This window comes from Arachis hypogaea, chromosome 9, assembly GCF_003086295.3.
Source record: "Arachis hypogaea cultivar Tifrunner chromosome 9, arahy.Tifrunner.gnm2.J5K5, whole genome shotgun sequence".
NCBI lineage: Eukaryota > Viridiplantae > Streptophyta > Magnoliopsida > Fabales > Fabaceae > Arachis > Arachis hypogaea.
In genome coordinates, this window is record NC_092044.1 from 1,933,342 (window position 1) to 1,949,281 (window position 15,940).

Consider the following 15,940-nt stretch of genomic DNA (forward strand, 5'->3'; position numbering starts at 1 on the left):
ATGTTGTATTTTGTATTTATGCTATATATATATATATAGCTTCTCCTCTATATATATTTTATGTTTGTCCTTCCTAGAGGTTGACTTGGAGAAACAGGTGTTTATTCTATAGTTTGAGTTATATTTTGGGTTGTATAAATATATATAATTATATACTCTGGCCGGCTTTAGTTTCACAGGTCGAGTTTGGAACTTGATATCTGTATTTTGGAACTCTGATCTGTATATTATGTTTTGAGCTTTCTTTTGGACTTATCTATCCGTTTTACGATTATCCATATAAGTGTGACACTATTTTCTATTTTTTCTTTTGCTTAACTTCTTCTTTAAGGCTCTTAGTTACAAAATTCTTTTAACTATATTTATATATGTCTTTTCTTTTAAAGGTCGTAATACCTTGTCATCTCTACTGTACGACTTAAGCGTAAAGCTCTGTGTGGTATAGTGTTACATATGTTATTATTTAAATTACTCTTTTAGTGTTTTAATTTGTAATTAAATATTTTAAAGATTAATCATATTTTACAATAACAAAATATAATTATAAAAATAATTATGTTACATATATATAAAAAATAATCACTTATACTGAATAAACTTTGAAATACAAAATATATATTAAAAATAAGTTATATAATATATATTTATACATACATATATATATATATATAGAAATTCATAGTAGATAATTTTACAATAAATTTTTTTATGTAAAGATAATATTTTTATTATAAAAATTATTATGTTATATATATATTTTGCCCCGTTATCAAAATTTTCTGGATCCGTTACTGAGTAAGAGTATGCAATCCGACATGGCGCTGATCCTGTTCATGGCGATTAGGGTTTTTCTGTTTCTGCGCTCTCTTCTAACTTCCCACTTCACAGCTCTCGCTTTTTCCCTCCTCTTCATGCATTATTGATTATTAAAAATGTTATTTGTATACCAAAATTAGTATTAAAATCAGTCATTAATATATTTGTGTATAAAATATATGTGTGATTTAATTTTTTTAATGTGTATTTCTATTTTAATATCTATTTTATACTTGTGGTTGGTTTTGGTGTATATATAACATAGTCAATTTATTAAATATTATTTAACGACTATGTTACGTGTACACCAAAATAAGTCACTAAAATTAGTTATTAATATAAAATATATGTTGAAATATAAATATACGTTAAAAATATATTAAACCACACATATATTTATACATAAATATATAGGCTGATTTTAATGACTGATTTTGATGTAGGAATAATATTTTTTATTATTTAAATCAAATTTCTTCAATTAATAGTTGACGTGGTATATTTAAAAATAATTTTTATTTAATTTAATTAAAATAAATATTAAATTATTTATTTTTTATTTGAATACATTAAATATAACTAATCAATTTTATTAATTATTTAATTTAACTAAAATAAATAAACTAATTTTATTTCAATTTATATTAATTTTTTGTATTATATATTTTGATTAATATTTTTTAAAGATATCATAATTAATTATTTATTGAATTTAATTGAAATAAATATTAGATTATTTAATATTTTGATTGAATACGTTAACTATATTTATATTTCGTCTCATGTATTTTAATTAATAATTTTTTAAGGTATTATAATTTTTATTTGACATATTTATAAGATATTTTTTTGTTATTTAACTTACTTTAATATTTTATTGAGTCAAAAAATTATAATTAATTTATCATATTAATTATTTAATTTAATTATTTTATTATATGTTATTTTATTCAATTTATTGTCATTTGTTTACTAAAATTTTTCTTTGTTTCTTTCCTTAATCTTAAATATTTTTATTTTAAATTTTTGAATTATATTCATTGTTTATATTTTTTTATTTTAATATCAAATATAATATTTTTATTAATAGTTTTTTATAATTTATTGTCTAATAGTTATATGTCTACCATCAATTATATGGTAGTGAATATTTCATCAATTTATTAAAAAAAATAATTCATTCCTTTTTTATCTTACATATTTATGTATTTCATCACTTATTTGCTGTAAAAAATTATATATACTAAAAAGGAATTTTATTTTTACCAATTACATTTCTATGATGCATTATTTCTACTCTTTGAATTTTTTATAACTTATAAAATATTGTTGTTCGTTATTGTAGTTTATCTCCTCTAGTTTTTTATTTTGTTTCTATTTATTTGAGTTTTTATAAATTTTTATTATAAATTTTATTATTTTTATCTCATATAAGTTAATGTATCATAATTCTTCACATATTGAGTTATCTCAATGTTTAAATTATATTCTTTATGTGCTTAATATTATTTCTAATTTGAGAGATTGAGTGATGAAATAAAACTGATGAAGACTTTGGTGCGTCTTCTTCTTCGTCTTTTTGTAGGAATCATGAGTAATTATATTTAAGGAAAAATAGACAAAAGTACACCCAGATTTTCACACGGTGGACAGATATACTCCTCAATTTTTAATGAGTCATTTGCACACACGAATATAAATTTTATTGTCAATTCTACCTTTTCGTGACCTGGATAATTTTTTTGGCGGTGGTAGAAGTCAGGTAGCACGGTATTGTGTGATGTGGCCAATTTAGAGTGACACAGTGGAAAATAAAATTATTACATTATTAAATTTATTGAAATAAATATAAGAAAAGGGCACAATAGAACAACTATTCATCCTCTTCCTTCTCCAATTCCTTCGAATCCTAAGAACCCTAACACAGGGTGAAAATTTTTTTTCTTTCAATTCTCTTCATTTCTCTTTGTACATCTTCTTCAAATTGGGGATTAGATTAGGGGTTATATCACAGTAGATAAAGATTATTTAGTAAAGGGCCTACGCAAAGACACAACAGAAACATAAAAGATAAATAAAGGTTTTTTCTATTAGACCTCTAAGATACCTGTTCTTAGCAACGTAGGTCACTGAAAAAGATTTTCTACTAGACCTTTAAAGAACTTGTCCTTGACAACCTAGATCAGAGGGATGAAAATTGAATCACTCAATTTTCTCCATACAACAAGTGATGCAAATCACTCGCCTCACTTAATCACACTAAAAAAATATGCATAAAGCACTAAGAAAATTTTATTCATCAAAAGTTTCTTAGAGGTCTAGTAGGAAACCTTTTTATCTATCCTTTTATTTCTTATCATCTGGTATTAGTTACAGGTCGTAGGTAAATTCTTATTTATCTACACGTTCTATGGATCTTGTTTAATCTCTTTGTTTTTTTTCTCCTTAATTTCTGTAAATTCACGTTAGAGTATAAAAAATGAAAAAAAATCTTATTTATTTTGGTTTTGCAATTATTCTATCTTTAAGCCAATGTCTGCAAAAAAATTAAATTATGAAAAAAATTATGAGGAACCAATTTGTGCCATTATCATACCACAATGAATTTTTTGGAAGATTTTATAAGTTGCAACAAGGTTCACAATCAGTGATGAAGTACCACAAGGAGTTTTTATATTTGATGGACAAGGCTAATATTAAAAGGAGTCCTGAGGTTCTTATGGAACGTTTTTGTTTAGATTACGGGAAGAACTTGCAGATAAAGTCCAATGTTACCGTTACGTAACCATGGAGGATTTGGTCAAATTGGCCATTGACGGAGAGCAGGTGCAATAAATGATAAATCGCCATAAGAAGAAGATTTCTTCTACGCCTATCTTTCATTCTTCTTCAAAGCCAGAGATGGAAGAATTTGTTGAGTATGTTGTAGATGGTGATGTGTCCTTAGAAGACTCAAAACTGAAGAATTTATCAATTGGGTTCTTGAGATGTAAGGAATTTAAAAATTCAGAGAGAGAAAAAATAGAGAAAGAAAGTGAGTGTTTGAGTAAAAAAGATTAATGTTTAATTGAAAGTGAGAGTTTTGAGAGAAAATATGAGAATAGTGAGAGAGAGATGAGTCAATGAGTGACAAAGAAATTGAGAGCAATAAACAAATTTGTGAGAGAGATCTAGAAAGTTCTAGCTTAGACAAGAGTGCATTGGTATCATTGAATTCCATAGACTCCTTAGTTTCTCATACATCTAACCAAAAAATTTCTAGTGTTTTTATATCAACTTTCCCAAGTTTTGTAGATTCACTGATCAATTATGGGGGCATTAATATGGATGAAAAGAAAGGAAGACAAATTACACACTTTGAACAAGATGGTAAAAATGTAGTTGAAAAGATTAAACTTGCACACATGAAGGACATAGCCACAATTCAGTGAGTAGAGAAGAGTCATCAAACCATGTAATTTAAACCCAGAGATTGGGTTTGAATTCTTTGGAGGGACAAAGAGCATCTCACTCAAGATTCGAGGACGAATCTTTTTGAAGATGGAGAGAATGATACATGATCAGGAGGGCATTTTTGTCATCTTAGAACTAAAGGACGGAATGATAATCTTGTCATATTCAAGGATCTGAATTCTAGAAGAATTGTGCCATACCAGTCTTGGACATCAAGAAGACCAAGAGTCCGTTTCAAAAGCAGTGGTGCTGAAAGGGCAACAATTCAGATGGCCCATTGGGCTAAGGCAAGACAACAAGAAGCCCAATAAAGCTTTTCAAATTCAATGGGAGGCATAATTTTTTATTAATTTTCGAATTTTAGTCATTTATTTTTAATTTATTTTGCTGTTAAAGTTTGTTGGAAGATTTGATTTACTTTTGATTTGCTTAGTAGTATTTTTAGGGATTTTAAATTTAAATCAAATTTGATTTAAATTAGTTATCATACCTTTAGGATTTTAAATTTTAAATCAAATCTGATCTAATTCAATAAGATCAAATCTGATTTAAATTAGTTATCTTATCTTTAGGAGATTTAAATTAAATTATCTTATTTTATCTTATCTTTTATCTAGTTTGTTACGGGCCTAATTAAACACTTTTGGTGAGACCATGTACATAACTTTGATGAATAAAATTTCCTTAATGCTTTATGCACATTTTTTTAGTGTGATTAAGTGAGGTGAGTGATTTGCTTCGCTTGTTGCATGAGAAGATTGAGTGATTCAATTTTCATCCATCTGATCTAGGTTGTCAAAGACATGTTCTTTGAAGGTCTAGTAGAAAAAATCCTTCCGGTGACCTTAGTTGCTAAGAACAAGTTTCTTAGAGGTCTAGTAGGCAAACCCTTCTAGTGACCTAGGTTGCTAAGAACAAGTTTCTTATAAGTCTAGTAGGAAAACTTTTATCTATCTTTTATGTTTCCGCTGTGTCTTTAGGTATGCTCTTTACTGAATAATCCTTATCTATTGTGACAAAAACTCTAACTCCCAATCTATTTCTTATCATCTGGTATCAGTTATAGGTCGTAGGTAAATTTTTATTTATCTACACGTTCCATGGGTCTTGTGATAATTGTATGCTAATCTCCAAAAGTGCTCGTTCTGTCTGAGTAAGTCGTATTCCTAAGTTTTATGATAAGTTCTGTAGGGATTGAGGTAGATGACGAGAAGGTGAAGACTATTAGAGAATTGCCCACACCTCAGAGTGTCTCTGATGTTAGAAGTTTTCATGGTCTTGCGGATTTTTATCAGAAGTTTGTTAAAGATTTTTCCACTATTACTGCACCTTTAACTGAAATCATCAAAAAACATGTCAACTTTAAATGAGATCAAGAACAAGAACTTGTCTTTAACACCTTGAAAGAATTATTGTGTTCTGCCCCATTCTTATTTTACCAAATTTTTCTAAAACTTTTGAAATAGAATGTGATGCTTCCGGAATTGGTATATGTGTTGTTTTAATATAGGAAAAGCGAGCAATCGCCTATGTCAGTGAGAAGTTGAATGGAGCCCGTCTCAACTATACAACTTATGATAAAGGAGCTTTATGCCTTGGTGAGAGCTTTAGACATCTGACAGCATTATTTACTACCTAAGGAATTTGTGGGGGCATACTGATCATGAATCCCTCAAACACTTGAATGGCCAAGGAAAACTGAACAAGAGACATGCAAAATGGATAGAATTCCTTGAATCCTTTTTATACGTAATCGCCTATAAACAAGGTAAAGAGAATGTGGTTGCTGATGCATTATCTAGAAGGTATTTCCTTAATCACAACCCTTACTTCTAAGCTGTTAGGTTTTGAGTGTATGAAGGAATTGTATGTAACTGATTCTGCTTTTACCTCTATTTATGTTGCATGTGAACATGGTGTACATAACAAATTCTATAAGCATGATGATTTTCTTTTTTGGGGTAATAGAATTTGTGTACCTACTTATTCTATTAGGGGGCTACTTGTTCTAGAATCACATAGTGGAGGTTTGATGGGTCATTTTGGTGTGCATAAGACTTTGGATGTTTTATCTGAGCATTTTTACTAGCTCCACATGCGTAAAGATGTTGAAAAATTTTGTGTTAAATGCATTGCATGTAGACAAGCTAAATCTAAGTCTTTACCACATGGTTTGTATACTCCTTTACCTGTTCTTGTGCATCCATGGGTTGATATTTCTATGAATTTTGTTCTTGGTTTGCCTAAAACTAGGAGAGGTCGAGATAGCATTTTTGTTATGGTAGATAGATTTAGTAAAATGGCTCATTTTATTGCTTGCCATAAAACTAATGATGCCACAAATATTGCTGACCTATTCTTTAGAGAAGTTGTACGCTTACATGGTGTTCTCCAAACTATTGTTCCTGATCGTGATGTCAAATTCTTAAGTCACTTTTGAAAAGTTTTGTGGAGTAAGTTGGGAACGAAATTGTAATTCTCAACTACTTATTACCCTCAAACTGATGGTCAGACTGAAGTGGTAAATAGGACATTGGGAACCTTGTTCGTGCTGTTGTTGGTAAGAATTTGAAAACCTGGGAAGATTGTTTACCTTTTATTGAGTTTGCTTATAACAGGACAATCTATTATTCCCTTGGTTTTTTTTTTCTTTGAACTTGTCTATGGTTTTAATCCTCTAACTGTCTTGGATTTAATGCCTTTACCTTTGAGTGACCTTATTAGCTTAGATAGAGCAAGTAAGGCTGAGAAGGTTAAAGCAATACATGCAAAGGTTCATGACCTAATTGAGAGGAAGAACAAATCCACAGCTGAAAAGATTAACATGAGCCGAAAGCATATAGTCTTCGAATCAGAAGATTGGGTTTGGGTATATTTGAGGAAGGAGAGATTTTCTACTCAGAGGAAGTCTAAATTTGATGCTAGAGGGGATGGCCCGTTCCAAGTTCTTGAGAAGATCAATGACAACGTCTACAAGATTGACCTACCAGGTGAGTATAATGTCTATGCTACTTTCAATATTTCTGATCTCTCTCCTTTTAATATGGACACAGATTCGAGGACGAATCTTTTTGAGGAAGGAGGGAATGATACATACTCGAAAAGACAATTGAAGCATTCTAAGGCAAAAGGGAAGAATGGAAATTTCACACTTCCAGAGGCTCCATCACTAGAATACGTGCAAAGAAGCTCAAGGAGAGCTTTGGAAACTTGGTAACTCTTATGCATATGGGGTTACATCAAGTTCTAACCAAGAAAGAATGGGCAAGGCCCATTGAGCTAAGTCAGGATAGCAAGAAGTGCAATAATGCTTTCCGAATTCAGTGGGAGACATAATTTATCATTAAATTTTGAAATTTTAGAATTTTATTTTAGTTTGTTATGCGGTTAAAGTTTATTAGAAGATGTATTTTAAATTTGATTTGTTTAGTAGTATTTTTAAGAATTTTAAATTTAAAATAAAATCTGATCTAATCCATTAAGATTGTATCTTATTTAAATTTTAAAAATCTTATCTTATCTTTTAGTTAGTTATTAGGGACCTATTTAAACACCTTTGGTAAGACCATTTACACAACTTTTGATGAATAAATTTTAGTTGCTTTTAAGCACATTTTATTGTGTGAAAAGTGAGGTGAGTGATTTGCTTCACTTGTTGCACGAGGAAGATTGAAGGATCCAACACTAAGGTGATCTGCGTGGTGGTTCTTTCAGCTTTCGTCCCTCTGATCTAGGTTGTTAAGGACAAGTTCTTTAAAGGTCTAGTATGGAATCTTTTTCGGTGACCTAGGTTGCTAAGAACAGGTATCTTAGAGGTCTAGTAGGAAAATTTTTATCTATCTATTATGTTTCTGCTGTGTCTTTGGGTATGTCCTTTACTGAATAATCCTTATCTATTGTGATATAACCCCTAATCCCCAATCTATTTCTTATCTTCATTTTTCTCTGTAAACTCTAATGTATCAAAATGTTACACTCTCAACGAAAAAAAAATATACCTCATGCTTGTTCCAGTAGCTGTGGTGGCTTGTCTTCTACCCAAAAATAGGAAGAAGAAGTTCGACTACAATAATGACAAGTGTCTGCATAGACTTGATGCAGTGGTGCTTGAGTCTGCTATAGAGTAGAACCCTGGAAGATTGTTATGTGAATTCTGATTTTGTTTATGAATCAAAGGAATCAGGCTCCACACGAAGAACAAAGATCTTTGGTGTCTCATTTCTTCCTCCTTACCTTTGACCAGTCGGTGCTGGCCTCTTATACGATACTCTTCTGTTCTTCTGACTATTCTTAGATTGTTGGGTTGACACTTCATTCTGACCTTCTTGCTGGGAACCATTAGGAGGTGGGACTCTTGCTTCACTTTGCTACTAGGTTGTGTTTGGATTGACATTTGGGATTTCGGGTTGTGGCATTGATTGGGTTGTAGGAGCAGGATTGGGAGATGCTGGCTTATGAGTTTGATTGCAACTTTGGTTGGTTTTTTTTTTCATCCTGTGTTAGGGTTCGAAGGAAATGGAGAAGGAAGAGGATGAACCGTGGTTTCATTATGCCCTTTTCTTATAAATATTTTAACAAATTTCATAATGTAATATTTCTATTTTTCACTATGTCACCCCAAATTGGCCACATCATATAATACCGTGCCACCTGCCCTCCACCACTGTCGGAAAAATTACTCAGGTCACGGAATGGTAGAATTGACAACAGAATTTTATATTCGTGTGTACAAATGACTCATTAAAAAATTAAAGAGTACATCTATCCATCGTATAAAAATTCGGGTGTACTTTTGTCTATTTTTCCTATATTTAATAGTGCTTATGTATAAAGGGTAAGTATAAATTTTATTATATCTTCTCTTAGAAAATTTTTTATTATCTATCTTGAAATAGAAAAAACATTATAAATTATTTTGGACCAATAAATCTATCACCGTTGTGATAAGATATCATGCATTCAATTGCGTATTTATCTTATATCTTTAGCAGTTTTAGTGAATTTTTAAACTAACAAAAAAATTTATTTCGGTTCAAATACAACTATTTCAACTCAAAAATAAACAAAATATGTTATAAAGTTTTAACATTAAACGTCGTTAATCATATTATTTTGATTCCAAGAATGAAATGATAGCATAATATAAAACAGTTCTAGATAAAAATTAAAAAAATAGTTCTCATACTAATTTTTTTTATGATAATAAAGAAGATAATTCAAGGATAAATTTTAACTCAAATTATATTATACATGTTCAACTCAATTTTAACATATGAGTAAAAAGATTTAAAATTTTACTCATGAATTATGAGAAAATGTCTACAAATTTGACCACAATGTTATTTAAAAAAATCTTTAAAAAATAGAGTTTAATGTAAATGACATAATTTAATTGCAAACCATATATTACTATTAATGAGTAATTGTTATACTTTAAAAATAAATAAAATTATTACTAATTGATTTTATTATTTTTAATCTTAAAAATAGTTAAATTTAAATTTAATTAATGATATAATTTTTTATAACAAAAATTACTCTATTTTTTATTTAAAAAATAAAAAATTAAATATTTTAGTATATTATCATATGCAAGACATGGGATATATATACTAGTTTTAATTAAAAAATAGCTTGAGGTTCGGGATGTTTAATATTTGGGACCATCTCAAAATTCGGTCCGTACTTAAAAATATTTTGTTACAAATTCGGATTTTTTTGTAATAGTTCCAATAGTGCTTTTTCTTGTAGTGTTCTAAGTTGTTGCCATTGCTGTGGTCCTCGTGGTGACGCCTGCTTCTCTTCCTCCTCCTTTTCCTTCTCCTATATATATATATTCAACAAAATCATTAAGTACATGAATTTTGATGCATAGCATATATTCCAAAACAGTAGCAATAGAAGTATTTATGAGCTGCAACAAAACTAATAAGTATAAAAAAAAATTGTAACAGAAAATTTATCACTTGGGGGAATCTACTCAAACTACAAAAGAACTTGTCTCAGATATGAAAAATTTAGCAATATAAACGGTACAAAAAATAAGAGTGATTTTGAAAGGAGAATTCACTGCAAGGTACCTCAATGTCGGATGAATTGTGTTATTTGTATTTATAATTAGTAGGACACGTACACATAATGGTAAAGAAAACATATGGTACCTGATTCCAGCAAAAGTTAATTTGGCACGCCTTAGAACTCCTTGGCAAAAGGGATAATTTTTCTGGAAACCCTTCAGCTCTCGCAAGATCCACCTGAATATCAAGTGACTCCAAAACAAGTCCATGTTGAAGAACATAGGCGAAAAAATCTCTATCATCTCTGGATTCAAAATATCCTTTGATTTTAATCACTTTTAGATGTGATACAAGACAAGTAGGAACCTTCACAGGAACCTTCATTGGGTGTTCCCATCTTCGTGGCGCATATGGATCCTAGCAAAAAACAAGAAATACACTTAAAAAGAATTGCCAGCAAAACAACAAAGTTATAGAAACCGAAGCTTGAACATGAGAACTCAAAATACCTTATTAACAAAGTGAGTGAAAAATTCCGGAATAACAATAACAAGAACTTTAAGCATGGGACACTTCTCAAGCATATTCATTATATATCTCGTGTCGAAACACCCAACAGCAAGCTCTAATCTATGTAATGAGGTAAATTCCGGAATAAGATCCGGAGGAGCCTGGGGCAAACAAGTAAACACTAAATTACCCAGGACCAAACTCCTTAACCAGCGAAACTCCACAAGAAACTTGAGCACAAAGCCTCGCGAAGCAACGTTGATAGTAGCTTCCTCCACATTGTGCAAGTTGGAAACACAGATCGAGGGAAACTGCTGCCTACATTCGATACCAATACGTCTAAGAGGGTCGAAATCTGATCGGAAGTTCAATTTCTTCAAAGAAAGAGGAAAGTGAATTCTCAATCCGACCTCGCTGACTCGACAGTTTAAGTCAAGAATGAGAGTCTCAAGAGCAGTGCAGTGAGAGAGAAGCTCTGCCACGTCATCAATAGAGGCCGCGACATCGTGCATCTCCAGAGTCTTGAGTGATGGCAAGTGATAACCGCACCACGGAGAAGAAGGCGAAAGGAATGTTATGTCGCCGCTTAAACGGAGAGTCACGAGGGAAGCGCAGCTGAAAACGCCGTTGGGAATAACGACTTTGCGATCGAAGAAATCGAAGATGGAGAGTTGGAGGTCCAATTCCTGGAGATTTGGCCCTAAAACTTCTCTAATGAACCCCTGCACAGTTGTGAATTCATGGAATTGATCTAGGCAACAAGTGAGACGAAAGGTTCGTATTGGCGGCACTCTGTGGCGTGAGAGAATCCAATTAACGATGGCGAACAATCGCTCTCGTGAACCGAACCCTGAGCGAATACGGTTGCGGTTAAGAAATTGGATTTGGTTGAACTCCAAGTGTTGGAGGTCGTGGCAGAGGTGGGTCCATCGGCGAGAGAGGACGGTGGTGAAGAAAGCGGTTTTGGTAGGGAGGAAGGAGAGGATGTGTAAGAGTATGCAATCCGGCAGGTCGCTGATCCTGTCCATGGCGATTAGTGTTTCTTTGCTTCTGTGTTCTGTTACTCCCCAGTGCGGCAGTTCGCTCTTCTCCGTTCCCTCCAATCTATTTATAATTTTAGATTCGGGTTAACTTTTTGTGTGAAATATCTTTTTCAGTTATCTTTTTCTGAAGATGTTAAGATGTTGGAGACAAATAAAAATAATTTTATATTTAGATATTTTATATAAAAATATATTTTTATTTATTAAATATATTTAGATATAATAATATAAAAATATTTTTTTATTTATTTATTATATAAAAAATATTTTTTTAATATTTTTAAAATAAATATAAATTACTGTTTTTTAAAAAAGATGTTTTTTAATTTTTTTAATGTTCTTATTTTACTATACTAGAAATTTATCAAACACACTAAAAAATAAAAAAGATCATTTTTTATTGAAAAAAGATTTTTTTATTAAGATAATAACATCCAAACAAGTACATTATATAATTCTTTTTGTCGTATTTTTAAATCTTTCGAAAGTTTATTTATCAATTATTATCAATAATTTTTGGGTTCATTTTATCAATCATTTGACTTTTCGAACATCATTTTAATAGTTTACCCTTTATTTTCTATTGTATATTATTAAAGTCATATTTTTTTAATTAATAGCATAGATGACCAAGCATATTCTTAAATATATTTACACATATACTTTATTTGATTCATTTAAATATATTTATTAATTAATTATTTATTTTATTTGATTGAAATAAATATTTTTGACTATATTAATTATAACTAATTAATTATATTAATTATTTTATTTAATTAAAATTAATTAATTTTATTATAATTTGTATTATTTTTCATCTTATATATTTTTATTAATAATTTTTCAAAATTTTATAATTAATTAATTATTTATTTATTTAATTGAGATAAATATCAAATTATTTAATATTCTATTTAATCATATTATTGATTATAACTAACTAATCAATTATATTAATTATTTAATTTGATTAAAATAAATAAATTTTATTTAATATTTGATTATACTTACTCAAATTAATTTTACTATAAGAATAAGAAGAATTCAAAATTTTACTCAAAAATCGTAAAAAAATATTTTCAAATTCAGCTAATAATGTTATTTAAAAAAATCTTTAAAAAGATAAATTTTAATATAAATATTCAATTTAATCACAAACTATATATTACTATTAATAAGTAATTACTATACTTTAAAAACATAAAAATAAAATTATTATTCACTGATTTTATTATTTTTAATATTAAAAATAATTAAATTTCAAATTTAATTAACTTTTTAAATTTTTTATAACAAAAATTACTATACATATTTTAATTTAAAAAGTTAAAAAATAGTTTATATATTTTTATATATTATTTTATACAATATAGGAATACATATACTAGTATATGATAAAAATCTGAAGAGACGTGTCGAAATATAAAAAGCAAAAAATTTTAGCACATTAAGTTTTGAATAACTACGGTAAGATTTGTCTCCTATATGAAAAACTCAGCTAAAAACAGCACAAAAAAAAAAGAGTACAAGGTCCCTCAATGTCGGATAAGTTGTGTTATTTGCATATATAATTAGTAGGATACTGTGTCTGACTCGTATCATCCACCATTACATGTAGTTATGTACACATAAATAACATTTCTGTGAAAAATAACTCAAAAATGAACCTTGGTATAACTTTCAGATTGGTTTGACACCATCACTCTTATGTGCCATTACAGCACATTTAAACTCCTCCAGAATGGAGCCATCCTTGAAATTTAAGGCAAAAGTTGAAAGACCATCTTTACCTTTCTTGTCCATATTCTGGGTAAATCCGTGCATTCAAAATCACTCTGTAGTTTCCGCGAGCTCTCATGAGAAGCCTGGCGTTTTCTGTTCCTCTTTGTACATTGACCTTTAGTTCTCCCTTTCCTCGCTCCTTCCAACTTCCATCTGTAAATTCAAACAATACTGAATTTGCATGAAAAATAACATTTTCATTCTCTTCCCCGGTTTCAGTGGCAACTTCCTGCAGGGCTAAACCACTTCCTTCACTACTGGAAAATAGTAGCAGATGCACCTGACACCCCAAAACCAGAATTTGCATTGTTGGACAAGCCTGCACCAAGAGGATTGACATTTCTCAGCCCGATAATAGAACTAGTGCTGCTACTCAAAGCAGGTTCCTCCTTTGACATCAATCCGAAGCAAGATAAGGAAGTGTTGGGTCCAGTTCCAGCAAGCCCAGTGAAGGCATTTTGATTACTTGAAAGCTGTTGAAAGGACTTAAAATTGCCAACTTCAGAGCTAGACTCTTCACTTTCAACTTTCTTAGCTTGCTTATCGCCGTCATCACTATTTTCTTCCTTGTCAGTGTTCTTGGCATTGATATCATCTTCATTGACACTATCTTTATCAGCAGCATTCTTCTTGTCCTCACTTTCACTTTTATTGTCATTCTTAGTTTCATTTTTTGCATCTAGTTTGCCATCGTTATTCTTCTCAGCATTACTTTCCCCTACAGAAGATTTATCCTCCGGCTCACAAGTTTCACCCTTTCACTGCTTTTTTTCTTCCTCGGGGTCTTTTGAATCATCAGTAGCAGTGTACTCATCAGCTGATTGCTTTTCTGCTGTAGCCTCAGTAAGGGTGACCAAGTGTATTCCTGCGAAAGGATTTGAAGAAGGAGCAGAATTAGTCTGTTGGCGACCAACTTTAACAGTTCTTCTTGTTGCTAGAACCTCATCACTGGTTCTTTTGAATGTTCCATCCTCAACCTCAGGGGAATCCTCCTCCTCATCATCAAAAGGAGTATCTCGGATGAGCTCCCTTCCGGCGACCCTTTTCTTTGATGGTGGAAGGTTATCAGCATCTTCCATTTGATAAAGAAATCAAGATACCAATTACAACTTAAGAACTTCTTTAACCAAGCTTGAGCGCAACAAGAGTTGCAATCAAGAAAATGCATTTGTTCATTCAAGGATAAAATTCAAACTTCAAAGTAATGATAGAACAAAAGTTATACAAACAAGGACAATATGTAGTACTACTTTATACACATGATCCCAACAAAAAAAATCAGAACATGCAAAACATTAGCATTGAGATAGCATGAAACAGATTCAAGAAAGACCACAAATTCCATCAATCTGAATTCATAAGTAACCTATTTATCTTTCTTAACCAAGAATATCAAAATCCTAGTAAACAACAGAGCCTAGAGTATACGTGTTGTGAACAGCTCAATCAATATATATATATATATATATATATAAGATCAATTTACACTTGCCATAAAATGCCACAAAATTCAAAAAGGATTAACAAAATAAAAGATTATGGGGCATAGTGAAATTCATTTCAAATCAATTCACAGTTAAAAACGATAATCTCTCTTATCCTAACAGATGCATTTAGATACAGAACAAAAAATGCAGAAGTAGTTACTTAAATACTAAGGAAAAGACAAACAAACAAATAAAATTAGTCATTTTCTAATTCCTTTTCAGAAAAGATAATATGAGCTTAATTACTATGCAGGGACTGTGAATTTTACACTACCATCCGATAACATGTTTCCATTTCTTATGCTTTAACCGAAATTGCATGCAAAATTAAATCCAATCCAATTCAAACAGTATAACACTTGAAAATTGAATCAAAATATTCAGAAGCAGAAAATTATATAACATGTAACGGCTACATATTCAAACTTCAAGGCATAAATGAACGATAACAAGGAAGAGATATAATTATTATTAACACCATTATCAAACAGCAGAAACAAAAGAAGAGTATGTGAAGTTAAAATCCTAAGACGAAGAATGAAGAAGAGAAGAAGAGGGAACTTCACGCAGGTGGCACCTGAATCGAATTGTGTTTCTTCTTCAACCAAATCCATAAAGTAATTTCTTTATTATCTATTTCTATTTATACTCCCAATCTTGTAGTAATCTTTGCTGAATAAATGGTCAAATCCTTAAACTATAAAGATCTCGTTTTCAAAATTACTCGTTCTTCAAATTTAGAAGAAGAGTGGTTTTTCAAAGACGAAATTTTTAGTTTGTAGTAATCTCTTTAATCGTTTTTTTTATAGGTAATTTCTTTAATCATTTT

The 15,940-nt window shown here is 30.3% G+C and overlaps 1 protein-coding gene and 1 pseudogene across 1 annotated transcript; both read right to left on the minus strand.

Annotated features, from left to right (window-relative positions):
* Positions 1–9,891: 9,891 nt before the first annotated feature.
* On the minus strand, positions 9,892–11,916 carry LOC112712765 (FBD-associated F-box protein At5g60610-like). The gene is made up of 3 exons (XM_025765687.2): positions 10,796–11,916; positions 10,431–10,703; positions 9,892–10,092 (listed from the first exon to the last, which is right to left on the minus strand). Exons 1-3 carry the CDS (start codon positions 11,822–11,824, stop codon positions 9,970–9,972), a joined length of 1,425 nt encoding a protein of 474 aa, XP_025621472.1. The 5' UTR covers positions 11,825–11,916; the 3' UTR covers positions 9,892–9,969.
* Positions 11,917–13,522: 1,606 nt separating this feature from the next.
* LOC112712766 (nuclear pore complex protein NUP50A-like) lies at positions 13,523–14,703 on the minus strand (annotated as a pseudogene).
* Positions 14,704–15,940: the final 1,237 nt, after the last annotated feature.

What these genes read in the sequence shown, in the direction of transcription:
- LOC112712765 (XM_025765687.2), bottom strand. Translation starts at nt 11,824, where the DNA reads ATGGACAGGATCAGCGACCTGCCGGATTGCATACTCTTACACATCCTC. An exon ending in TCACTCACTTTGTTAATAAG is followed by an intron (nt 10,704 to 10,795) that starts GTATTTTGAGTT and finishes GTTTTTTGCTAG; the next exon opens with GATCCATATGCGCCACGAAG. An exon ending in TTAACTTTTGCTGGAATCAG is followed by an intron (nt 10,093 to 10,430) that starts GTACCATATGTT and finishes ATATATATATAG; the next exon opens with GAGAAGGAAAAGGAGGAGGA.